This window comes from Vipera berus (assembly GCF_964194415.1).
Source record: "Vipera berus genome assembly, chromosome: 2".
Lineage (NCBI taxonomy): Eukaryota > Metazoa > Chordata > Lepidosauria > Squamata > Viperidae > Vipera > Vipera berus.
In genome coordinates this window covers 163,400,067-163,426,125 of record NC_138203.1, presented here as the reverse complement: position 1 = coordinate 163,426,125, position 26,059 = coordinate 163,400,067, and the positions used below count along the sequence as shown (strand labels likewise).

Sequence of the window (26,059 nt, the reverse complement as noted above, 5' to 3'; positions counted from 1 at the left end):
TGTTACGATATTTTGATAGCATGTTTATTTTACTATATTTTCAGCAGTAGTTTTGAAAATTTGTGCACCCTTTCAAGAGGTGTTTTATTTCAAGTTACACACACACACTCATGTGCTTCCCCAAAACTAAGACCCAGTCAATTTTTTTTGCTTCCAAAAGAGGCACCAGGTCTTATTTTGGGGGGTGTCTTTTCCACTCAACTTCGGCAGCAACAGCCTTGCCCAGCTGGCCCACTTCTTCTGCAGCCAAAGGAAATGCCTCTGCAGCTGAGAATGGAGCTCCAACCTGCATTTTGCTGTCAAGGGGCCTTCTGCAAAGGCCTCTGACTGGGAAATACAGGCCATGGGTCGCTGCAGAAGACGTGGGCTGGCAAGGAGAAGCAGGCTACAACAGTATGCAGGTGCAGGGCGCATGGGGCAGCTCTTCCCCTTCACCCCCGGCCTAGCTTGATTTTTAGGCATGCGCGTCACCCCAAAACTAGGGCTTATTTTTGGAGTAAGGCTTATATTAGGCCCACCCCCAAAATCAAGCTAGGGCTTATTTTGGGGGTAGGTCTTTTGCGGAAACACGTACGTGTATGTGTGTGTGTGTATATGTATGGAGTCATCTTCTATTTTCTTATTCTTTCTTGCAGTCTCACATCTACAGAGAATATTACGGTTTATTTCCATGCTATTCTATCTAAGGACTTCAAGATGAATCCTGAGAAGCATAAAGTGTTCATTATGGCAGGGGGAATTTCTGGTTATATTAATTGGAAAGATTTTGTATGTGAGCTGAACTGTACCCAGTAAGTATATGTTGGTATGATGTAGCATATTCTCAGTTCTGAATTAAAAGGCCTTCATTAATATCTCAGTTATGTGCAAGTCATTTAGCCTTTGTTTTTGAGGTAAGACTTTAGCTTTTTCTGAATGTGTGCATCCTTATGTTTGTTTTTCAGCAAAGTAACCTTGAGACAGGTGCACATAGTATATTTCTATTACAGGGGAAAGGGAATTACAGAAAATCTAGATATTTGTGTTTTTATTGGCAATTATTCATGAATGATGGGATTTATAAAGGGAGGGCAAAGGCACTTCATTCATTACCCAGTTAACTTGGGTAATGAAACGAGGGCAAGGAAACAAGGAAGCTCAGAGAGCACCAAGGACCCCTCATTTCAGGCCTGAGCTACAAATATTCTTTATTAGCACTTCTTTGTACAAACTCTGAGATTGCAAGTATTTTAGAATGAAGATACACTATATTGTGTTATTTGTGTCCTTAGCACTTTATAAATGTAAAGGGAAGCTGTTACTAGTAATGTTTCAGTAGGTGTTACATCTAACCTAGTAATGAGCATAAGAAGATGCTGGATCCCAGAGAATGGCAATTGGTCCTAGTAGAGGTCATTTTCTGCTTTTTTAAAAATTCTGGCAGATCCACAGCCTTCATTATTTATTTATTTATATTTTATTTTATTAAACTTATATACCGCCCTTCTCCCGTAGGACTCAGGGCGGTTCACAAGGTTTTTTTAAAAACAATACAGCAAATTACAAAAATTAAAAACAATTAAAATGATTACATTAACCTTGAGATAAAAACCCCAATTAAAATACAATTGAAACCCCAGTTAATACTCTCAGTCCAGGCCAGAAAGCTCAAAGAGCCAGGTCTTCAGGTCCCGGCGGAATGAGCGAAGGTCAGGGGCAGTCCTAAGCTCTACAGGCAGCTGGTTCCAAAGGGCCGGCGCACCCACAGAGAAGGCCCTCCCCCTGGGTATTGTCCGCCGGCAGTCTTTTACCGGCGGTACCCTGAGAAGACCCACCCTGTGGGAGCGCACAGGACGAAGGGAGCTTGATGCTGGCAGCAGGTGTTCCCTCAGATATCCCGGACCCAAGCCATTTAGGGCTTTATAGGTCATCACCAGCACCTTGAATCTCACCCGGAGGGCAACCGGAAGCCAATGCAGCTCACTGAGTAGAGGTGTTACATGGGAGTATCAGGAAACCCCCATAACAACCCGCGCGGCTGCATTCTGCACCAGCTGAAGCCTCCGAGTGGTCCTCAAGGGCAGCCCCATGTAGAGAGCGTTGCAGTAGTCCAATCGGGAGGTCACGAGCGCATGAGTGACTGTGCGCAGGGCATCTCGGTCCAGGTAGGGCCACAACTGGCGTACCAGGCGAACCTGGGCAAAGGCCCCCCTGGTCACGGCTCCTATATGGTCTTCAAAACTGAGCCGCGAATCCAGGAGGACGCCCATGTTGCAAGCCCTATCGACGGGGGGTAACACCTCACCCCCCATCATTAAAGATGGAATGGACTGGTTAGTCCGAGATGTCGGTATGCACAGCCACTCAGTCTTGGTGGGATTGAGACGCCTGTTTCTCCCCATCCAGACCCGGACCGCCTCCAGGCAACGTGACATCACGGCGAGGGCATCACTGGGTTGGTTCGGGGTGGAGAAAAAAAGTTGGGTATCATCGGCGTACTGATGATACCCCACCCCGAAACCACGAATGATCTCGCCCAGCGGCTTCATATAGATGTTGAACAGAGGGGAGAGAGAACCGACCCCTGAGGAACTCCACAAACGAGAGGCCTCGGGGCAGACCTCTGCCCTCCCGTCAACACCGATTGCGAGAGGCCCAGGAGATAGGAGGAGAATCACTGCAAGACAGTGCCTCCCACTCCCAACCCCCTGAGACACCGCAATAGGATACCATGGTCGATGGTATCAAAAGCCGCTGAGAGATCTAATAGAACTAGGACAGAGGAGCAACCCCTGTCCCGAGCCCGCCAGAGATCATTCACCAGCGCGACCAATGCCGTCTCCGTGCTGTACCCGGGCCTGAAACCCGCTTGGAACGGGTCCAGATAATCAGTTTCCTCCAGGAACAGAGGAAGCTGATGCGCCACCACACTCTCAACAACCTTCGCCAGAAAGCGAAGGTTGGAGACCAGACGATAGTTGTTCAAAATAGCCGGGTCCAGGGCAGGCTTCTTGAGGAGGGGCCTCACCACCACCTCCTTCAAGGCGGCAGGGAACGTACCCTCCCTCAAAGAAGCAGTTATTACTGCCTGGAACCAGCCTCGTGTCTCCTCCCGGGCTGCATAGACCAGCCAGGAGGGGCACGGGTCCAATAAACACGTGGCGGCACTCAGTCTCCTCATGATCCTGTCCACCTCATCTGGGGTCACAGGATCGAATTCACTCCAGGTAACATTCTCTAGACCGCTTGATTCCTCCCCGTCAGTCTCTGCCCAGTCAGAATCCAAACCGGCTCGAATCTGAGCGATTTTGTCCGTCAGATGATAGCTAAACTCCTCGGCCCGCCCCTGCAAGGGCTCCTCCCTTACCTCCTGATTAAGGCGGGGAAGACACATTACTGCCTGGAACCAGCTTCGTGTCTCCTCCCGAGCCGCATAAATCAGCCAAGAGGGGCACGGGTCCAATAAACAGGTGGTGGAACTCAGCCTCCCCATAATCCTGTCCACATCATCAGGGGAAACAGGATCGAACTCAGTCCAGATAACGTGCTCAAGACCGTCCGATTCCTCCACATCAGACTCTGCCCAGTTAGAGTCCAAACCGGCCCGGATCTGAGCGATTTTGTCCGTCAGATGATGACTAAACTCCTCGGCCCGCCCCTGCAAGGGCTCCTCTCTCACCTCCTGATTAAGGAGGGAGCAAGTCACCCTAAACAGGTCGGTCTGTGGATGCGATGAGAGCAGTGAAGTAATTAGCCTTCGCCGTCCTCATCGCAGCAAGATAAGACCTTATGAAGGTTCTTAACTGCAATTATACAGGTAATCCCTGAGTTATGAGTGTTCACTTAACTTCAAAGTTACATGATAGCGCCCCCTAGTGCTTACAAGCAAGTCCTGAAGTTACGAATATTGCAGCATCTCGGCAGTCTTTCGGCCCTATGAGCGACTGCAGTGGCTCTGCAACATTCACCCTGATTATTCCCTCCCTCCCCACCCCTGCCCCGGGTCTCCCTAGGCACCAGACCTTCAATACTCACTCTGAGAAGATTGAGATCCTTCACTTTTTTGGCTGCTTCAGGTCTTCGGAGCGTTCACAGAGATTAGAGGCCTAAAGTAACACAAGATCACGCGAGATAGTGGGGCGAGATCTCATGCTACTGATCTCCTGTGATGTCATGGTACTTTAGGCCTCCGCAACAGAGAACGGAACTGAAGCTGGTGGATGTGCCTCCAGAGGCTGGACTGGGGCTCCGGAGGCCTTTTTCAGGAAAAGGCCTCTGGAACACAGATTGGGCCATGGGGGGTGGACGGAAGCGTTCCCCAGCCTCAAATCTGGGCAGCAGTGGCCTGGAAAAGACCTCCGGAGCCCGGATCAGGCCGTGGGGGGTGCAGAAGCATTCCCCAGCCTCAAATCCGGGTGGCAGCAACCTGGAAAAGGCCTCTGGAGCCTGGATCAGGCCATAGGGGGATGTGTGGAAGCGTTCCCCGGCTTCAAATCCGGGCAACAGCAGGAACTACGGTAGAGAGGAGATGGATCTTTTCCAGGTGAGTCCGGTGCAGCAGGAAAGGAGGGGGAAGCATGTGGTATCTTAGTAGGTTGGGAAGTCCTTGGGGGCCTGTTCCAGCACAAGGCCCTCCGTGGCCTTCCCCACCCTGAGATACCTCGTGTTCTGTTAACGAGCCGCATACATTTTAATGAGGAAGGGAGTGATCTTGTACCTCAAATGAGATTCACTCTACGAGTTTTCGAGTTACGAGTGGAATGAGCAGGCTCCAATACGCTTGTAACTTGAGGATTACCTGTATTTATTGATGGAGTTTTATGAAGCCCTATTACTTTTGAAAGTGAAAAGGAAAATTTAGTACAGGTAGTCCTTGACTTATGGCCACAATTGAGATTAAAATTTTGATTGTTGAGCGAGGCAGTTGTTAAGTGAGTCACACCCAATTTTATGTCCTTTATGGTTAAATGAATCACCACTGCAGCTGTTAAAAGAATCATGCGGTCATTAACTGCATTTTGCTTGCCAGAAGTCGGCAGGAAAGGTCACAAATGATGATCATGTGACCCTGGGATACTATATGCTGGTTGCCAAGCACCCAAATTTTGTTAGATGAATGTGGGGATGCTGTATCGGTAAGCGTGAAGACCATTTGTAAGTCAATTTTTTCAGTGCCATTGTAACTTTGAATAGTAATTGATGGAATGATTGCAAATTAAGGACTACCTATATTGCATTTTACTTTTATTGCTAATGTATGTAATAGGAAATGTAAGACCATTCCAGTTTCAGGAACAATATTAATGATTTGATATGCCTGTAAACTTTTATTTTAACAATAAATTGCTTCCTTGCCTTTGCTCTGTTGCTAAAATACATTTTTTTAAAAATACTAGAGATCTTGGAAATCATGGATACCTGATTGAAGGCCACACCACAATTTCTAAGGAAAACTTGGATAAAGAAATTCCTTATAAATATGTTGTTAAACGTGACAAACAACTGTTGTATGAATTCATTTACAAATCTGCTTCAGAAGGAGTCTTTGTAAATCGCTCCTTGTATTTACCATCAAAGTTGATAAGTGGTACTGGTAAGAAACTGCTCCTTTTATTACAGTCTTCCCGGTGTTATATTAAAGAAACTTAGATTTTGTAGCATCCAAGAAAACAAGAATTCAAAATATGAAAAGAACAGTTTCTATTCTATCCACTTCTTAATATATTTGACAGCTCAGTATCTGCAGTAGAGTCCTTTGGGTTTTTGGGTTCTATAATCTCGCAGGACTTGAAATTGATCCTTAATACTAGAACCATCATGAAAAAGGCACAACAAAGAATGTTCTTCCTGTGTTAACTCAGGAAGTTCAGACTGCCCCAGGAGCTGTTAATACAGTTTTACAGAGCAATTATTGAGTCTGTCATCTGTACTTCTATAGCTTTCTAGTTTGGTACAGCAGCCAAACAGGACAGGTACAGACTCCAATGGATAGTTAAGACTGCAGAAAGAACAATTGGAAAGAAGCTGCCTTCCATAGAAGACCTGTACATTGCACTGGTCAGAAGGAAGGCTGAGAACATATCTACAGACCTCTCACATCCTGGACATAAACTGTTTCAGCTCTTCCTCTCGGGACTCCGTTACAGGGCATTGCATGCCAAAACAATTAGACATAGAGAAAGATCAAATCTGCTGAACACCTAATTCTCACAGTGCTGTCGAATGTCTCGGTATTATTTACCCATATAGTATAGCTGTAGTATTATCACTTAGCCCAACATTTATGTTGCTAAGAAGACATTTGTTAAGTGAGTTTTGCCCTATTGTATGATCTTACCACAGTTAAGTTAGTAACACGGTTGTTCAGTGAATCTGGCTTCACCATTGATTTTGCTTGTCAGAAGGTCACAAAAGGTGATCACATGACCCTGGGACACCGCAACCATCATAAGTATGAGTCAGTTGCCAAGTGTGAATTTTGATCACGTGACCATGGGGATGCTGCAGCGGTCATGACTGAAAAACAATCAAAACTCACTTTTTTCAGTGTATTGTACTGTAACTTTGAACGATCACCAAATGAACTGTTGTAAGTCAAGGACTTACCGGTAATAATCTTTCAGAGGTGCCCCGGAGGATTTTGCACTGAGCTATTTGATGTGCTATATGATCCTTATTAGTCCCTTTCAACTCTGTCATTGAATTTATCATTTTGGAGGATTACATCAGATCTTAGTCATTTCTTTCCCTAATTTTCTTTTTAATATAATTCTTTAGGTGTTGTGATAAGGAAAAGTTGATGTCATTTTTTGAATGAACAGTAAGCGGGCTTTTTTTAAAAAAAGGAAGTATTCTAGTTTTGTTTTTTTTAAAATCCCATTTATATCCCACCCTTCTCCGAAGACTCAGGGCGGCTTACAATTTAAAGCACAAATCAATGTGCTTAGCAATAGCCTTCATTCTATGTATGTGCCTCCTTATTAGGGCTTTCGGGGGGGCCCCAAGCGGCATTATTACAAAGTCAGCTTATTGCCCCCAACAATCTGGGTCCTCATTTTACCTACCTCGGAAGGATGGAAGGCTGAGGCATTAGCCCACTGCTCCACCAAGGCTGGAGGATTACATCAGATCTTAGTCATTTCTTTTCCTAATTTTCTTTTTAATATAATTCTTTAGTTATTGTGATAAGGAAAAGTTGATGTCATTTTTTGAATGAACAGTAAGCGGGCTTTTTTAAAAAAAGAAGTATTCTAGTTTGGTGTGCTGGAGACATACTGTACATGACTGGTAATCCAATCTCTTCGCTATCTATTCTAGCCAAGTCCAAATGTGGTGCTTTATCTTCCAGGTGGCACTGGTCCAATTTCATATTGTATTTATGAAAGAGCAATATTTTATTCTGTTGAGTTGGCCATTGTATCTAAGCTTGATCCTTCTGGAAAGAGCAGTACTCCAACACATTTAAAATTAAAATATAGTTCCTGGATTTCTGGAATAATAACACAGAAGACAATTGGTTGGTTAGATATCTCTGGTATCAAGACCAAAAGAAAATTCTGTTCTTGTCCCAACAGGGGATATTTATAAAACAAATGGATCATGTGCCATTGTTCAGGAAGCTGGTGGTCACTGATGATCATTATTGTTACAGATAGTCCTTGATTTACTACTATTCATTTAAGTCCTTGACTTACTACTATTCATTTAGTGACTGTTCCAAGCTACAGCAGCATTGAAAAAAGTGACTTATGACTAGTTCTCACACTTACAACCATTGCAGCATCCCCGTGATCACATGATTCAAATTTGGGTGCTTGGCAACTGGCATGTATTTATGAAAGTTGCACCGTCCCGGGATCATGTAATCATCATTTGTGAGCTATCCATTGACCTCTCACAAGCAGAGTCAATGGAGAAAGCAAGCTTTGCTTAACAACTGCAGTGATTCACTTAACACGTGCATTGATTTGCCTTAACAAATATGGCAAAAAAGGTCCTAAAATGGGACATGACTCACTTAACAATTGCTTTGCATAGCAATGGAAATGACGGGCTTAGTTGTGGTTGTAAGTCAAGAACTACCTGTATTAAGAAGCTGATAGTCACCAAAGCTCATTACTTTTGGGCTAAGCAATTTACTTACTCTCATATTTGTTAAAGATAGGAATTGCACATTTATTTATCGTTGTGTAGTGCTGTGTTTCAAAACACGTTCCAGCAGTAAATCGTTTAAATTAATATGGAAGGAATATAGCTCAGAAATATCTTCTACAGGGGTTAGAAGAAAATGACCATTTCTGTGTGTCTGCATGTTTTGACTGGAAGGAGACCATAACAAAGCAGGGTGTCCATGAAAATTGCATCATGCGGTTGCATTAGCACGCAAAGCTAGAAGGGCTGTATCTTGCATTTCAGAACTTTAATAATACAGCATTTTATTTAACAGATTGGCATCAGTATGATGACATAATATGCACTAAACCTGGGGAAGGTTTGTTGACGAAAATTAAGAATCAAATTCCATTGTGGAAAGATAAGGAAAAGGATGTTGTGAAAGGGAAATGTATAGCTGCAAGAATAATGCTGGACAGCCTCTTCAGTATACTTAAAACGTGGAGTCAGATTAACATCAACAGCTTTTTCCAGCAGTTCCAACAATTTTACTGGGTAAATAAAAAAATAATGGTACATGAAGGACATCGAAAAGAATGGAAAGAGCTACAATTTGGAGAAGAGCAGGTATTATTTTCTCTTTATTATACATCCAAGTAGAACCTTGTAGCCAAACTTCTATAGAGTTTGTATCATCTTGACTGTGCTGAGCAAAGTGCTCATTGTTACAGTGTCCTTGAAATAAAATGATGCAGCAAGTTCACAAAGCCAAAAACTTTGGGGAACTCTGCTCTAAGCTACTGTTTTTTCCTCCTTTTTAGTATCCCAGCCAAGAAGGTGCTGAATTACTTTCAACAGTTGCAGTAAAAGCAAGCAAGCACTGTTCAGTTCTTCTTCTTCTGCAATTAGAAGTAGACCCCAGTGCATAATTTCCCAAGGTTTCTTCCATTTGTGCTCTGTCAGCCCTTTTGCTTCATTATTCTCATTTTCTTATCTTCGTATTAATACTGGAAGACTGATAGCAGCTTAGATTCTACTCCCTTAGCCTTTTCATATTCCATAGAGCATAATAGGATTTGATAATATTGCAGTCAGATGAGGTGGCAAATTGTGCAATACATCCAGGAAATCATTTAAATCAATTGGACACCTGAGTCTGATCATTTTTTGATCTTACACCTCTGCATAATCACTATTTCACAAACAGCTGTTGCACATGTTAATAGCTTAAGCTAAACCAATTTCCTGGCTTTTTAAGACTAATGTATAATGTGTTTTCTTTGGGTTAGGTACAAGACAATGTATGCACCTAAATGTTTGTTTTTTTAGCTATAGCTTATGCCTTAATGTGATATATGGTTAAACATGCAATTCTTTCTCTCTCTCTTTCTCTCCCTCCTTCCCTTTTAAAGTTGCAAGATTTGATTATGAATTACTGGATGGAACAATCAATTAGCATCCTCAAACGGAACACTTCGATGTGGGATAAACTAGGTCTAGCATTGATCACCCTTACATTAGTAAAAGATTACAATCTTCGACTGTCCAAAGAGGGATTGGAACAGTTATGCATGTTTCTTTGTCTGGAGAAATCACCAGCAGATGTAAATGAAACCAAGTGCTTCAGAGAGATGTTTTCAGAGTGTCAGGGGTATGTAATTTGACTTTGGGGCATATGGAAAGAATGTAGAGTGGAGTGAAGATACTGACGGTTAAGGTAGAAAGAAGATGGGTTTGGTTGGGAAGAAGGCAAGCAGTTGGGTGTGTTAAACATGTTGGATGCCTGCTTTACTATTTTGTCTCCTAATGTTTTTTTTTATGTGCGAGATTTCTGAAAAGATCAGTGTGCATTTAGTGATTTGACATGAATTGCTCAAATAGTTACTTGTCTAAATTTCATCAGTTTTTCCTGTGAAGTAGGTTTTGGAGAGATGGACTGGCCCAAAATCACCTAGTGAGCTTCCACGGCTGAGGGTGTGCTTGAACCTGGGTCTTCTTGGTGCCAGTCTAGCATCTTAACTTCGGCACCATGCTAGCTGTCATGTGACAGATATAAATATTCATATCTGCTAAAAGCCACATTTTAAAAAAGGGGCAGAGCCAGGCAAAAAGAAATATTAATTGAATTGGTAACTAATAATTACATTTGTTTATAAAACAAATTTTGTTTGTAAAATTACTTTGAGCCTTATCTTCATGCTCTCCCTTACAGACAAAAATACATTTACACACACACACACACACACACACACACACACACACACACACACACACACACACACACAGAAAACATAAGGAATCTCTTCCCTCTCCTCTCAGGATCTTTACCTTTAAGGATAATCACCACACAAGGCAATTCTGCACAGTACAATAATTTCATGGATTTATTGCTGTAAAGTTAGAATATTGTTGTCGGTTTAGTACATTTCTTAATTTCAATGCAGCTCAGTCAGAAATGTATGCCACTGATCAATGTGAGTTTCCCAGCTGATGTAAGCAAATATGTTGTCTAAATTAGTAATCGGATGGTTTCCAAAACATGTCTTGGAGCATCTTGATTCCAGAAATATTTCCCCATGCAGGAAACAATTTGGAGGGGAGATTCAGGTGTTCTCTGGCAGTTTTTGACCCTGAAATCATGGCCTGACTCTTGACTGTTTTCATCCATTAGTGAAACTTTGATCTTCTCTGATTTTTGGCATACGGTAGTCTTAGTCCAGCATAAGAATGCTGCTGTATTTCCCTGCATCTGTGCTGTTAGATGAGTTGTATGTACTTCATTGCACTAGAATATTCATCATGCTATTGATTAAGCTTATTATTCATCATGATCACTAGAAAAGGTTATTTGCTAGGCAAGCCTGCAAAGAGATTACATTCTAATCAAAGGTGGTGGACACTGTAGTTGACCAGGCCTTTGGCTTGTGTATATCCAAAGCCCAACACATTCTCTATTCTTTCCAGAAGACATTCCCCTCCTTCCCTTACTTTTTCCCTCAAAAAGTAAGAAGAAACAACAACAGAGGGTAATAGGGAGAAAAGGAAAGGGAAAAGAAAGTGGCATGTAGCTAGGATGGAGATGAAGAGGGGGAAAATTAACTGAATAGGAAATAAAGAAAATGAAAAGTCTTGTACAGCTCTTACAAAAGATGTGTAAGTCCCAATTATGTGCAGCCCCTCAGGTAAAGATCACCCAAGATCTTTCACTATTTAAAAACATCCCATTTGCTATGGGTAAAAAAGGTAGTTTGATCTCTGGATCATTAAAGATAATCTCAGTAGTTGTGTTTTCATGGCAGCTATTTTGCAAATACAATTCCTATTGTCTTAGGGCAGGTGTTTTCTCTGGCCCGCCACTGTATTCTCTATCTGCTTATTAGTCTCAAATGATTGGGGGCCACCAGTGTAAAACACAAAGAAAGCAAAATTACATTATTTTGTTACATTTCTGAAGGACTGTATTTCTGTTGGCAGTAAGAAAGGCAAGTTAGCTTGCACAGAGAGTTTCTAATAAATAGTTTTTTTCACTAGAACTTAATTTCTTCTATTTCTTTCAGTGTGGAGGAGAAGTTGATAATGCTCTGTAACAGCTGTATTGAAGAAAAGATTCACCAGTGGGTGTGGACACTCCCAGTTCTTTACCTATTTACTGTGACTGATTCTGAATATAAGATTAGGACGTGGCATGAATCAGAAGAGAAATGGGCAAGGTTGGAAGGTATTCAGTATTTGGAGATCAGAGATCAAAGCAGAAACTTGAATAGGTAGGTTTTTTAGCCTATTGTTATTCTTGAACTGATTGTAGACTTTTAAAAGTTGATTTGAGCTAGGGCATGGATTGTCAGTATTTATAGACTGCAAAACTTGACTCCAAGAAATAGAAATGGTTCAGTTTGGTGATGTGACCTCCCAAACAATACTGAAGTTAATAACAATAGTAAGTTGTCAATTGTTGTATGAATAATTGAACTTTCTCCAGTGGTCTGGGTCTTTTTGCTTGATTAGTCCATTAAAATGACTGGGGTGTGTGCAAAGGTTTCAAGAAAGAATTGAGAGGACAAGAGACCATTATGTAACATAGGAAGTACTTTAGGTAGTGCCATATTTTGCAACAATATTCCAATGATTAACATTATAAATAACTAATAAAACTGGACTATTGGAACATGCTGTACATGGGGATAGCCTTGAAAATTATCCAGAAGCTTCAGCTGGTACAGAAGATGGCCATGCCAGCAATTTTAGGTGCCCAAAGAAAAGTATATGTAACACCTTTGCTCTGCAAGCTGCATTGGGTGACAGTTTGCTTCTGGGTCCAATTCAAGATGTTGGTTATGACCTATAAAGCCCTATGTGGCGTGGGGCCAGGCTACCTATGATACCATCTTTATCATCAGCCATCCCACCTAATCAATCGGGTCAGGTATATGGCAGACCCTGACAGTTAAGAACTCTGATTAGTTGGAACAGAGCCTTGCTCTGGCCCTGTAGAATATTCATCTCCCTGGAGGTGAGGCAAACCCCCCCCCCCCCGCCGGCTTTTTGAAAATGAGTCAAAATGTTGCTCTGAGGCCTTGCGTGGGGAGCCCAGAGGAGCACATAGCCCTGGAGCTGGTTAGTGCCCTGCAAGTCCTCGTTTTGCCTTTTAACTAATTTTAATAGTAGTTAATCATCCTTGCCTTCTTCTAAATGTTTAACTTTTATATATACTGTTTTCAATAATGTAACATTGTATTGTACACTGCCCAAAGTCCATTTCTGAGGAAGGTAGGCGATCCAAAAAATGATAAACAAACAGATCAAATTTTTCATTCGCCAGAATGCATCATGAATTTTGTTAAAGCAGAAATAGAAATGCTGAATTGAAAGAGTTTAAACAGGTGGTATTGTTATATATTAAGATGAATTAAAGCTCAGTTATGATGACAGCCAGCTGAACGTCAGCTGTGAGGCGCCCAGCAACAACAGGTGGCGTCCTAACTCCCGTCCCATTGGACCGCCCGTTCTGGCGGGACCATTTAAGGATGTGGATTGGTTAATGGTTTGTTGGCAACAGTATTTAAAGGAGCCAGGTTGTGAAGGCTCCTCAGTTCAACCACAATAAAGATTCAGTTGAAACCTCGACGTCTCATCTGTCTCACCCGTCTACCCACAATACATAACAGTGGCGACGAGGGTGGGATTCTGCTGCTGAGCTGAAGCACCAGCTGAGTCACTAGAGCTGAAGCACTAGCACTCGCGGGAAAGGAGGGAAGAGAAAACTCTCCCGATAAATTCCTTCCCGGAAAGCAGCAGTCAGACCTGGACAGAATGACGCAAATCGGACACATCTGTGAGTTCGATGTCCGCCACCCAGGACAGTGGGAGTCCCACTTGGGACAAGTCGAGGGATATCTCTTCGTGAATAAAATCACTGAAGACAAGGAGAAGGCAGCGGCGTTGCTGTGCATCAGCGGGCCGGCTGTGTACGATGTAGCTGTCGGGCTGTGTATCCCAGATCCTGTCTCAACACTACCATACGCTGACCTCGTCAGCAAACTGAGCCAACACTTCATGCCAAAGAAGTCTGAAATCCACTGGCGGCTACGTTTCATCCAGAGAAACCAGCTGCCAGGTGAATCGGCCATGGACTTCGTGGCCGCCGTGCGACAAGCTGCCCGAATGTGTAGGTTCCCGGACCTGGAAGATCAGATCCGGGATCGAATTGTGTTCGGCCTGAGCGACGAACACCTCCAGCAGAAAATAATAGCCAAACCCACCCTGAGCCTGTCCGAAGTGATCAACGAAATAATGGCTCGAGAGGCTATTAACGAAAAGAACTCTCTCAAACCGAACAGCAACCCGAACGGCTCCGTGCATCAAGAAAACGCTACTGACAGCGGAGAAGGCGAACAAGCCAGCGAAGCCGAAATCGACGCTATTCTACAAAGGCTGGAGAAGTTCAAGAACCGCCGTGAGCAAAACCTAAACCAAAAGAAACCGACCGGGGCCAGCAGATATGCCTCAGCCACCAACCGCAACACCGGCAGCAACAGCCGAAATTGCGCCAGCTGTGGGGGCAATCACCCCAGGGTGACCTGCCGCTTCCGTGGGGCCAAATGCCATGCCTGTGGCAAGACTGGCCACATTCAATCTGTCTGCCGAGCCCGAAACCGCAACAACATTAACGACGTTGAAGAGCAATCCGCAGGTACCATTTCCCCCCCAAAAAACCCAGGGACCAGGGCACCTCAGATTATAGAGAATTTGGAAGTGGCTTGCCAGTCAGCAATCCACCCCCCACTAGAACCTAAGATCAAAATTACTGTCAGTATAGAGGGAATCCCGTGTTTAATGGAGGTGGATTCAGGCTCACCGGTCTCTTTAATTTCTGCAGAGACCCTTTCCCTCATCTGTTCAAAGAACAGACAGAAAATAGGGATAGCACCCACAAAAATCAAATTAACAGACTTCCAACGGTCCCCAATTAAATTAAAGGGACAGGCCACGGTTCAAGTCAAATTTAAACAATACCAGGGTCCCTTAAAAATCCTAATAACCGAAGGCAAAAGAACGAATTTGGTAGGATTAGACTGGTTCCCAGCCCTGGGCATCTGGCTAGGGGGAATAAATATCGTACAACCCAATAGCCTAGACTCCGTCTGTAACGAGTTTACAGACGTGTTTTGGGGGGTTGGGAAAATACACCGGGGCCCCAGTAAAATTAAAACTTAACCCAGAAGTTCTACCCGTTAGAATCAAAGAGAGACGGGTTCCGTTCGCTTTGAAGGAAAAAGTAGAAAAAGAATTAGACAAATTAGTGGGGCAGGGAATTCTAGAACCCGTGGAGGGGGGAGAATGGGAAACGCCTATTGTAACCCCCCTAAAAGCAAACGGTAAAATAAGACTTTGCGCGGATTATAAGGCTTCCGTTAACCGGGCCTTGAATCCGCATGCTTAACCGGTCCCCTCGGTAAAGCACGTCCTCGCAGCGATACAGTCCGGCGCCATCTTTGCCAAGCTTGACTTGGCGCAGGCGTATCACCAGCTTCCGGTTTCCCGCGAAACAGCTGAAATTCAAACAATTGTCACACACAAGGGAGCCTTTCGCGTAAATCGTTTGCAATTTGGAATTGCAGCTCCTGGAATTTTCCAGGAAATCATGGAAAAAACGCTGAAAGGCATCCCTGGTGTGTGCCCTTATTTTGACGACGTGCTGATCGCCGGGGAATCGGAGGATCAGCTAGCTGACAGGCTTAGAGCCGTGCTAGGCAGATTCAGGGCTGCCGGGCTTAAACTACAAAGGGAAAAATGTCACATAGGAGTAAAATCAACAGACTTTCTAGGATTTAGGATTGATGCTCATGGCATCCACCCCACTGACTCTAAAATAAAAGCCATTAAGCTATCCCCAACCCCTAGGAATAACACAGAACTACAGGCTTTCTTGGGGTTAATCAATTTCTATCATTCATTCCTACCCCACAAAGCAACCATTGCAGAGCCTCTGCATAGGTTGCTGGACAAAAATGCCCCGTGGAAATGGTCCACAATACATGACAACAGCTTCCAGACTTTAAAACACTTGCTCTCAAGAAACTCAGCTGTCACTCACTTTATCGAAGGGAAGCCTGTCTGCCTAGCGTGTGATGCCTCCCCATATGGTGTGGGTGCAGTACTCAGTCACCTAGAAGATACAGGGGAACAAAAGCCAATTGCTTTTTACTCAAGAACACTTACCCCTGCAGAAAGGAACTATGCACAGATAGATAAAGAGGCATTAGCTCTCGTGGCAGGGGTTAAAAAATTCCACGACTACCTGTATGGTAGGAAATTTGTCATTTACACCGACCACAAACCTCTGTTGGGGTTATTCACAACCAACAAAATAACACCTCAAATACTCTCCCCCAGGGTTTTACGTTGGTCTGTCTTCCTGTCAGCTTACTCTTATGACTTAAAATACAAACCAGGGAAAGACATGGGACACGCTGACGCACTAAGCAGGCTACCCCTGTCTATTATTGAGCCAGACCCAGCCCCAGCTTGTAATATCATGACCATTCAGGACCTCCCTGATTCACCCATCCAAGCCAAAGACATAGCCAACAGCACAGCTAAGGACAGAATCTTAAGCAGAGTATCAGCCTGGGTAGCCACAGGTTGGCAGGCACATAGCCCCGACAAAGACTTCCAACAATACTTTAACCGTAGAAATGAGATTTCATCACATAAAGGATGCCTGCTTTGGGGTAGCAGGGTCATAGTCCCTGATAAACTAAGGAACAAGGTATTACAAGCATTACATGAAGGGCACCCTGGAATTGTTAGGATGAAGGCCCTGGCCCGTAGTTATGTTTGGTGGCCTGGCCTGGACAAAGACATCGAACTCCAGGTTACAGGGTATTATCAGTGCCAAAAATCCAGGCCCAATCAACCACACCACCCAGTGTATAAATGGGAACCAACTTCTACACCATGGTCAAGAATCCACATTGACTATGCAGGCCCCTTTCAAGGCCGCCTTTTTCTCATAGTGGTGGACAGTTACTCAAAGTGGCTGGAGGTAATTCCAGTATCCAGCATGACCTCATCCAAAACCATACAGGTGCTGCAGGGTCTTTTTGCCACTCACGGCCTACCTGATGTCATTGTGTCTGACAATGGCCCACAATTTACGTCTGCTGATTTTCAGGCCTTCAACAGATCCAACTCGATTAGACACATCACATCAGCCCCCTTCCACCCGGAGACTAACGGCCTTGCAGAACGCATGGTAAGGTCAACAAAAGACGCCCTAAAACGCATCATCACCGGAGACTGGCATCAAACGCTGGCACAATACCTTTTGAGCCAACACACCACCCCGTCCACCACCACCAGCAAAAGCCCAGCGGAACTGCGGTGGGGCCGTCGTCTCAAGACAAAGCTGGACAGACTACACCCTGATCGTGTGGCGACGGAACCAGAACGTCACCCCACCATAAAAGAATTGACAGTGGGGGACCTTGTCTGGGCCAGAAATTACACATCAGGGGACTTTTGGGTTCCAGGGGAGGTGATTGCTAAAACCGGTCCTGTATCTTATGTCATTGAGGGGGAAGGGGGGGCGACAATTTAGAAGACACTTAGATCAGTTGCGGAAGCGAGCCCCTGAAAACCAGCCAGAGGATGAGACTTACACTAGAGAAGCAACACCTGACCCAGCAACCCTTCTAACACCTGAAAGGCCCTCTCTCGACTACATGCCAAACACACATACCTGGGACAGTCATGACACTAGTCAGGCATCCCAAGACCAGGGGGAACAAATGGGGGACCCCAATCCCACCCCAGTGGCTAGCAGGGAAGACCTAAGCCAATCTCCTGGAAGGGCAGAACCACCATTGCGACGTTCCAACAGGATCCGCAGGCCCCCAGCATACCTGCAGGATTTTGTAAGGTCATAGGTCATCTGTTTAAGGATTTTATTGTTATTATTGTGTTCTCATGTTGGGGGGGGAAGGGAATGTTATATATTAAGATGAATTAAAGCTCAGTTATGATGACAGCCAGCTGAACGTCAGCTGTGAGGCGCCCAGCAACAACAGGTGGCGTCCTAACTCCCGTCCCATTGGACCGCCCGTTCTGGCGGGACCATTTAAGGATGTGGATTGGTTAATGGTTTGTTGGCAACAGTATTTAAAGGAGCCAGGTTGTGAAGGCTCCTCAGTTCAACCACAATAAAGATTCAGTTGAAACCTCAACGTCTCGTCATCTGTCTCACCGGTCTACCCACAATACCAACAGTTATTGTTTGAATAACTCAAATAATGTGTATTCCTATCCACAGCATTTGATTATTAAGGTGCAACTGGCTAAGGAAGCTTATATGGCAGAAATAAAATTGAAAATGCTGTGACTTGTTATAGCACTTATTTAGGGGTTGTACCTCATTTCCTTTCTACTCAGTTGTTTCGCACCAAAACATATGAATTTTTCCTTTCAATTAAGAAGTTCAGTCATCTACACATCTGTGCTACTGTATGTGGCTTCAAAATAATTTTTCTTTTGTTTTTAACTTTTTTTAATGTTGCATAGTTGTGATTTGATGTGGGTTGTAGTTATGTTTTGGAGGTATTTTTTTAACAAAGCAAAATTGATAGTGTTATAAACAAACCAGAGATCCCCCATGACCTGTTGGGTCATCTTTTCAGAGATATTTCCATGCCAAATTCCTCAATTGCTTTCTACCATGCAGAGTTTCTAATATATTTTAGAGTCTTAAAAAATCAGGGACATACTCAGAGATGAATCTGTCTTAAAAGTAGCCCATGTTGAGAAGTATAGCATAATCAAACATCAGGTGCTGACCACAGGAAATGTTTTACAACATTAGTTTGTAATGATTTGTCATTAAGTGTTTTATGATAATTTTATGTCATTGCATTGTCATTGCTTGCCCTCAGAGGTGAGGAAAGCCCCCAATTTCTTGACCTTTTGGACAAGGATCAAAGTCTGGCTGTGTAGCCTTGCGTGGGAGGCAGAGGGGCCCACCCATACAACTGTGGAGCTGGTTAACCCTATGAGAATCAGCCCCACCTGTACTAACAACTAATTCCCTATATTTGAATTCTTCATCTTTTACAACTTTATAAAGTTGTTTTACAATTTTAACATTTTAATCCTAAATTGTTCTGGTTTTAATTGTTTAATTTTATTGATTAAAGTGCACGCCACCCAAAGCACCTCTCCAGAGGAGATGGGCAGTTAAGGAGTATGAAATATAAATAAATTCTGAATCAGCAAACCCAGTTCTTTTAGATATAGTAGCTGACAAATAGAAAATCAACCTGAAATTTCTTAATTTTTGGATTGACAGTTCCTCACATTCCATATAATTTTGAAATTGAAGCGCCTACAAAATGTACTCGGAGAATACTTGTGTCATGTTTTTATTCAAATTTCTGTATCACTGTTGTGCATTTCTGTTTGTTGAAAAGGAATCCAATAATGCAAAAGAAGCATTTGCTGAAAGGAAACCAAACATTATTCAGATCCTGGTTCTGCTTGTTACGACTGTGTGACCTGGTGGAATTTATCTCTGACCCTTTCGCTGATCCATTCGACTGTCTTCTGGGAACTGTTTATAGACTGAAGAACTTGAGAATTAACCGCGATAATTGTCAGGTTTGTTCTGATTTCTAATTAACATTTTTAATCATCTTTGTCTAATGATGACAAGGGATAGATACCAGAGGTCCAATCTTACATGTGGCCCATAGGTTTGTCATTACTCCTTAAGTGAAGTATGCATCAGCAAATATGAGAACTTGGTTTGTTCAAGCTATTCTAGTAAATTGGTCCATTAAAGTCTGATTTACGGATTTGGCATCATTTTGGCATACCAAATTGCTACTTTTGTCTACCAGCTAGAATAACCTCCCTCAGTCAAGACATACTGTTTGCCTTTGATATCTTGGGCCCACGATATCCATCACTCACCTCTGGAAGGGTCCCATATTAACAATAGGTTGCAAAGGGGCTTTATTCTTATCAGGGCAGTACTGCATGTCCTGGGTTATGTCATAGAATTTCATATATGGGAGGAATACTCATTTACTTGGGAAGTAATCAGCCAGATTTGGCAGCCTCAGACAAAACTAGGTAGGCATCATGAAGTGATAATACGGTACCCTGTGCCCTGAAGGAGATACACGAACAGAATTCTAAGTATTTTCAAGGGTAGGATGTGTTTCTTACAAATGGAGGTGTTCACATGTAGAGAACACACACAACACCCACACCCACACACAAACAAACACACACCAACCTCTTTAGGCAGCAAACTGTACAAAGCCACTTCTCTGGGAGATGTTTGTCTAAAACTGATTCTTTTTAATCTAATTTTTTTCCTCTGTTTTAGGATGTAAAAAAGCTTTTAGAAAAATTGTTGCACATCCTGTCAGAAAAAAAGATGTAAGTAAAACATGCATGTACTTTTTTTTGAACAAAGCATTCATTTAGAACACGCCTCACTGAAGTAAACAACAGAAAAATTGATAGTGAATCACTTATGTAGCTTTTTTATCAAGCTGAAAATGATAACCCACAACTACGGGTCTTTAGGTGTCTGAGGAGGTACTTGATTCAATCAGGTATTGGAATGAGTAGTTGATGTGTGTGCAATTTCTAGAGAGACCATGCTCAGAAACCACCATTTGCAAAGCTGACCTGCTGATCAAAAGTGTGGCCCAGCCTTATAAGACAAAATGGCCTACGTGGCCCTCACTGTCTGAAGGAAGCATGACGCCTCTGCACAATAAAGTGCTCCATCAAATGGATTGCTCATGATGCACAAACTATTAGTCATAAAAGATTACATGTTATTTTAATAACCATAAAGGCTAGTATATAAAAATGTTTTAAGTGAAGTTAGAAAGATTCATTTGTTTTATTTATTAACATTTACATGCCACTTTCATGTGCGACAATGCCATGATTACCATTTCATGGTTGGGTTATTTCTACTAGAAAAGGAGAATTGCAGACTATTAGAACAAAGTAGGAAGTGATTTTGAGAAAAGGAAAAAGAAAAAAAAAAGCCCTCACTCTTCCTTCCTACAAAGAAGTCCCACAATCCCATATGAGATTCCATAGACACTGCTTCCCTGTCCCCATTTTTTAGCATCCGCCTGCTGCCATTGCTGGCCCTCTGTTGAGGAATGCCCAGCCAGTCATGGAGAAGGAATCAAGCAGATTAGCCTTGAATTGTTGCGTAGCTGCAAGAGACCCAGGACTGCCCCCCCCCCAAAAAAAGTTCCATGGAACCATCCATACTTGTCTGTTCCCAAGAGAAGGCAAACAATCTGGGGAAATTCCTGTGCTGTAGGTGAAATGCAGTAAAGTTACCAACTCAAACCTTTCACTTGTGGCACTATTGTTTGAGCCTGACAACTTCTCATGCTTCCCAGTGCTCACCTTTGCCAGCCTACCTGATACCCTTGCTGGCCCTCCGTGCTTTCCAGGCCCTGCCTTTGTCAGCTCTCCCATGGTCCTTGCCAATCCTCCCACAGCATTCCCCCCCCCAACACATTTGCTTGCACTCCTTATCATGGGCTCCTGCCTCTTTCCCCTTAGTGACCCACACCGTCCTAAGGTTATGATGGCAAACATGACTGCCATTGCTGAGTGATGCGGTCACTTGATGTCATGCTTTCCATTTGCATCACTTACCAGTGGTAATTGCTCTTAATTATAATCCACCCAATTGCTGTGGTAATCTCAGAACTACCAGTATTTTGTTAGGGCTCTCTTTAACGCTTAACTTTGATACAGTAGTAGGCAACTTTTCCAGGGGAGGCACATGTTTGGAATTTTATGAGTGAGTGGTGTTGATATTCACAAAATGGCTTCTATAGAAGACTTCCTAGTTCAAAAAATCAACTATGGGGATGTGTGTGACTGGTTATGAAGATGAAGAGAAGTATTTTACTTTCCTGTCAGCTTAGTTTTCATTGCAAATGTCATTTAGAACTCCTGACTCTTGTTTTGTTATGCATACTTTTAATGTGCATTTCTGGTGTTCTCTTAATTGCACAAATACACAAACTTTCTGCAATTCAGTACAATTCAGCAAGGTGATTGGAAACACTCTGCTGTTGCCTGTCAAAAACTTCATGAGATCTGCAGCCAACAGGTTCCAGTAAAACCACATTACAAGTTATTAGCTACAGCAGTTGAGATTGTTTCAACAGTTCTTGCACTCGAACCCTCAGAGGTAAGCTTCTCTCTCTTGCCCTTTGGTAGTTCCTTAAGATGAGTGGGGAAAAGGCTCACTGACTAGATTCTAGTCACTAGAAGAATAGAAGAACAGAGTTGGAAGGGATCTTGGAGGTCTTCTAGTCCCAACCCCACTCAAGCAGGAGACCCTATAACATTTCCAACTTTGGGGGGGCAATTCATTGAGACAAACAGCTTTGGTGAGATAGTTATATGAAAACATCTCTGTTTTGGAGTACTTCAGGCAGATAAAAGTACAGGTAGTCTTCGACTTACAACAGTTTGCTTAGTGATAGTTCAAAGTTGCGGTGACTTATGATCATTTTTCACACTTATAAGCATTTCCATGATCACATGATTAAAATACAGACGCTTGGCTACTGGCACATATTTATGACGGCTGCAGTGTCCTGGGGATCATGTGATCACCTTTTGTGACCTTCTGACAAGCAAAGTCAATGGAGAAACCAGATTCCCTTAACAACCGTGTTATTACATTAACAACTGCAGCGATTCAGTTAACAACTGTGGCAAGAAAGGTCATAAAATGGGGCAAAATTCACTTAACTGTCATTTAGCAACAGGAATTTTGGGCTCAGTTTCTGTTGTACGTCGAGGACTACCTAAAGTATTTTAAAGTTCATAAAATAATTTGGCTTGAAATTCACATGTGATGGCAGCAGTTAGACCATTATCAAACCTGGCATAGATTTGGCACAGAATAGGGGCTTACTGAATCTAACCATATGTGTTATTCCCTGCTTTGATGTTCAAAAGATAATATATAGCCGTAGGGATACCAAGGACCTTCCAAGGAGGGTTTGAAGTATGCGTTCTCCGTTCTGTGATCAAATTTCACAGAACTCAGTAGGCTGCAAAATGGATCATTCTGTGGTGCCTGAGATAGCCTCCCAAACATTTCAGGATTATAGCCGAAATAAAGTAAGCAGAGAGTACTATTGGCAAACTAAATCCTATTGGCAAACTAAATCCTAGGGGACCTAGGAAGCTTCTCTGTTGTGCACTTATTCCCTGGAACAGCATTCCCACCAGGGATGGAGGAACCCCTTTCTCCCGAAATGTTAGAAGGCCCTTAAAATCTAGCTTTGATCCTAGGCTTAGTCTTAATGCGTTGGGTGGTGCCTTGTGCTGCATTTTAAAGATTGTTTTTAGCCTGAGCTGACTTGTTTTATTTTATGTTTTTAACTGTTTAAATTTAGTATTATATTTTGTAAGTCACCCAGAGTTCACATGAATGGGTGTCTATAAAGGTAATCCTTGACTTATGGCTGTTTGCAGCATCCCATGGTCACATGATTGCATTTTTATGACATTTTGCTGAAAACAGGCACTTACTTTCAGCAAAACCGGCCCATAGTGAACAATTGGTTTGCTCAGTGACTGTGGTGTTTACTTAATGACAGAAGCAGTCACTTATTGACTTTGATGTTTGCTTACCAATCACTGCAACAAAGGTTGTAAAAATCAGGTCAACCACACGAGTGACCCACTCTATGGACATAATGGGCAGTCTCCATTACAATCGTAGGTCGAGGACTAATGTATCAAATCTACTTTTATTATTAAGTTTCATCTCATAGTCAGCCAGATGTTTAGACTGGATTTGGCCTTTTAGGTACCCATTGAGTCCTTCCCAAGGACCCGAGATAGACAAACGTTGTTTGGTGTTGTTTTTATTACTAGAGATGGGTAACTGCCTCTGACTGGATTTCCCCCTCTTATGCTCATTCAGGAAATACGCTGTTCTTTCTTTCAACAAATTATACTTTCCTTTTCATATGACAGGTTTCAGAAATGGAATTTGCCACAACAATATACCAAAGTGTTCGTAAAACTGCTAGCTATTGGTTTCATTACTATCTTCCAAAACCTTTGCTGGAAAAAACATCAGTTACACTTTCTTGGAAAGAGGAACTTGAGGTTTGTGTTTTGGAATTGCAACTATATCTAGATTTTATCCGGAACGCTTTAATTTGTAGTTTCCTTTTTCTTTTAATTTTCTTTTCCTAGCCTTTTTTATATCAGTAATCCCTACCGAAAACTGTTAAATAAGTGAATTTTTGAAGTGTACATTGTGAAGTGAACCAGCATCTCTGTTGATCATCCTAGCCTATCGGAGGCATGTGACATGAGTTGCAATATTTTTCTCAGTTTTTTACAAGTCTGCAGAGTGTTACTTCAGAAAGATTAGAGGACGGAGAAAACATGAGACCAAAGTTGAAAACGAATTTATTTTATTCTAGAAGTTATGCACATTGTTTTCATAGTTACTTCCTTGAAATCGTAATAGGATCTCAAATTGCATTTTCCTTCAGGTTTGAAGATGGAGCTTAACCTAACATTACATCTTCAGTTTAGGTTTCCAATTCTCTCTCCCTTTTATTATAGTTAATTGATGATTCACTTTACATCGGGGAGGACTGTGTGGAGAGAGTTTCCTCCTTTAAATTTCTGGGAGTCTACCTCTGTGAAGATCTGACCTGGAAAGTTAACACAACCCAGGTGGCTAGAAAGGCCCAACAGAGGCTTCACTTTCTCAGGGTCTTGCGGAAGAACAGGGTAGAACAATGGCTAATGACCCTCTTTTACCGGTCTACTATAGAGAGCGTCCTCTCGTATGGTATTGTGGTTTGGTATGCTGGTCTGACAGCCGCAGACAGGAAAGTATTACAGAGGGTAGTGAGCACAGCACAAGACATTGTGGGCTGTCCCCTGACACCACTGGGTGACATCGCCAGGGCTCGCTTCCTTGGAAGAGTGAGGAAAATTCTCAGGGATGACTCACACCCTGGACGGTATCTCTACTTTCCTACCATCGGGTAGGAGATATAGGAGTATAGCCACCCGTACCAACAGGCTGAAAAACAGCTTTTATCCGTGGGCTGTTAGGCTTTTGAATGGGATATAATCTCTGTGAATTTATGCAGAATTGACTTGGGAGGCTAGTGTGTGGCGTAGTTGGTTCACATGGTGTGGTAGGATGGAGGGTTTGTTGTCACTATGTGTTGGGGAGAGGGAGCACGGGGAGAGGCTCAGCTAATCTCAATGTACACATGTTGTACTTTGACAAAGGTTTATTATTAAAAACCATGTATTTTTTCTAATAGGTGATGAAGTATTCTAGCATTAAAGTTAAATGTTTCCATTTGAGTGCAATAAATACTCTCATTCCTACTTTTGCCTTAAACAGTTTTTCATTTGTGGCTTTAAAATGTAAAATAATGTTTTCTTTGTAGGCATGGGATCACTTTTTGAAAATAAAGTTTCCTAATAGTCATTCCGAAGATTGGAAAGAAACTTTAAGCATAATTTTGAAAAGCAGAATTAAACAGGTATGTAGATATATAGTGTCATATACATGAGATATTAATCTGTTTGTAGCAATTAATCTAGGTGAGCATAACCTACTTGAAATGTACGAAAAGCTTTTATGTAATACTTCTGTGACATTTGTCTTCTTTTATTGACATTAAACAAAGATTAGTCTGATCACTATCATACCTGGCAAAACTGCTTGGAGTTTCTAGCATCAGCAAAATATGATTTTGGACAAGAATGAATCACTACAGTAATATAAACGTACCATTTATTTTGAGCTGATGTGTGGTTGTGTAGCTTATTGAAAAATTAATGGTTAAAATGTGGCTTGGCTCAACTATACAATTAAAACCAGGGCTTTTTTTCTCATAGAATGCTCAGAACGGCGGCGTTCTGGCACACCCACCCCCCCTTTTTTTTTTTTTTTTTGCAAAAAAAGCTCCCTCTATTGGCTTTCCTAAGCCAATTGCAAGGCTAGGCAATCTTGGCTCTTTTTTATGACTCATGGACTTCAACTCCCAGAAATCCTGAGCCAGCCATGCTGAGGAGAAAGGGAGAGGTTTCCAAGCTGAGCCATGCTGGCTTACGAATTCTGGGAGTTGAAGTCCTTGAGTTATAAAAGAGCCAAGGTTGCCTACCCCTGCACTAGAGGAGGACATTAAAATTATTTACAGGGTTACTTCTTTAGGAACTAAACTTTTAGAATCTAAAACAGCTAATTCAAAAAAGCCAACAGGAAAGAACCTCATATTTTTCATCTGCTTCTGTCTTTTGGAAGGTAAAATTAGATAACAAAATACTCTATTTCCTATGTTAACATCTCTGCAATGAAATCAATAACAGGTAACAGGAAAGAAATGAGAAACATTTTTCTCAATGTAATATGTCT

General features: G+C 42.6%; 1 protein-coding gene across 1 annotated transcript in view; it reads left to right on the top strand.

The window, feature by feature from the left end:
• Positions 1-26,059, top strand: part of LOC308662851 (E3 ubiquitin-protein ligase RNF213-like) — a gene marked incomplete at its 5' end in the record, with an annotated part of 152,986 nt that overhangs the window by 18,359 nt on the left and 108,568 nt on the right. The window contains 10 exons of the mRNA XM_081318995.1: positions 636-791; positions 5,376-5,572; positions 8,426-8,718; positions 9,504-9,746; positions 11,656-11,855; positions 19,053-19,239; positions 19,976-20,028; positions 21,676-21,829; positions 23,638-23,772; positions 25,089-25,184. Of these exons, the coding sequence (XP_081175121.1) occupies positions 636-791; positions 5,376-5,572; positions 8,426-8,718; positions 9,504-9,746; positions 11,656-11,855; positions 19,053-19,239; positions 19,976-20,028; positions 21,676-21,829; positions 23,638-23,772; positions 25,089-25,184 (1,714 nt within the window). The remainder of the gene's footprint in view (positions 1-635; positions 792-5,375; positions 5,573-8,425; positions 8,719-9,503; positions 9,747-11,655; positions 11,856-19,052; positions 19,240-19,975; positions 20,029-21,675; positions 21,830-23,637; positions 23,773-25,088; positions 25,185-26,059) is intronic.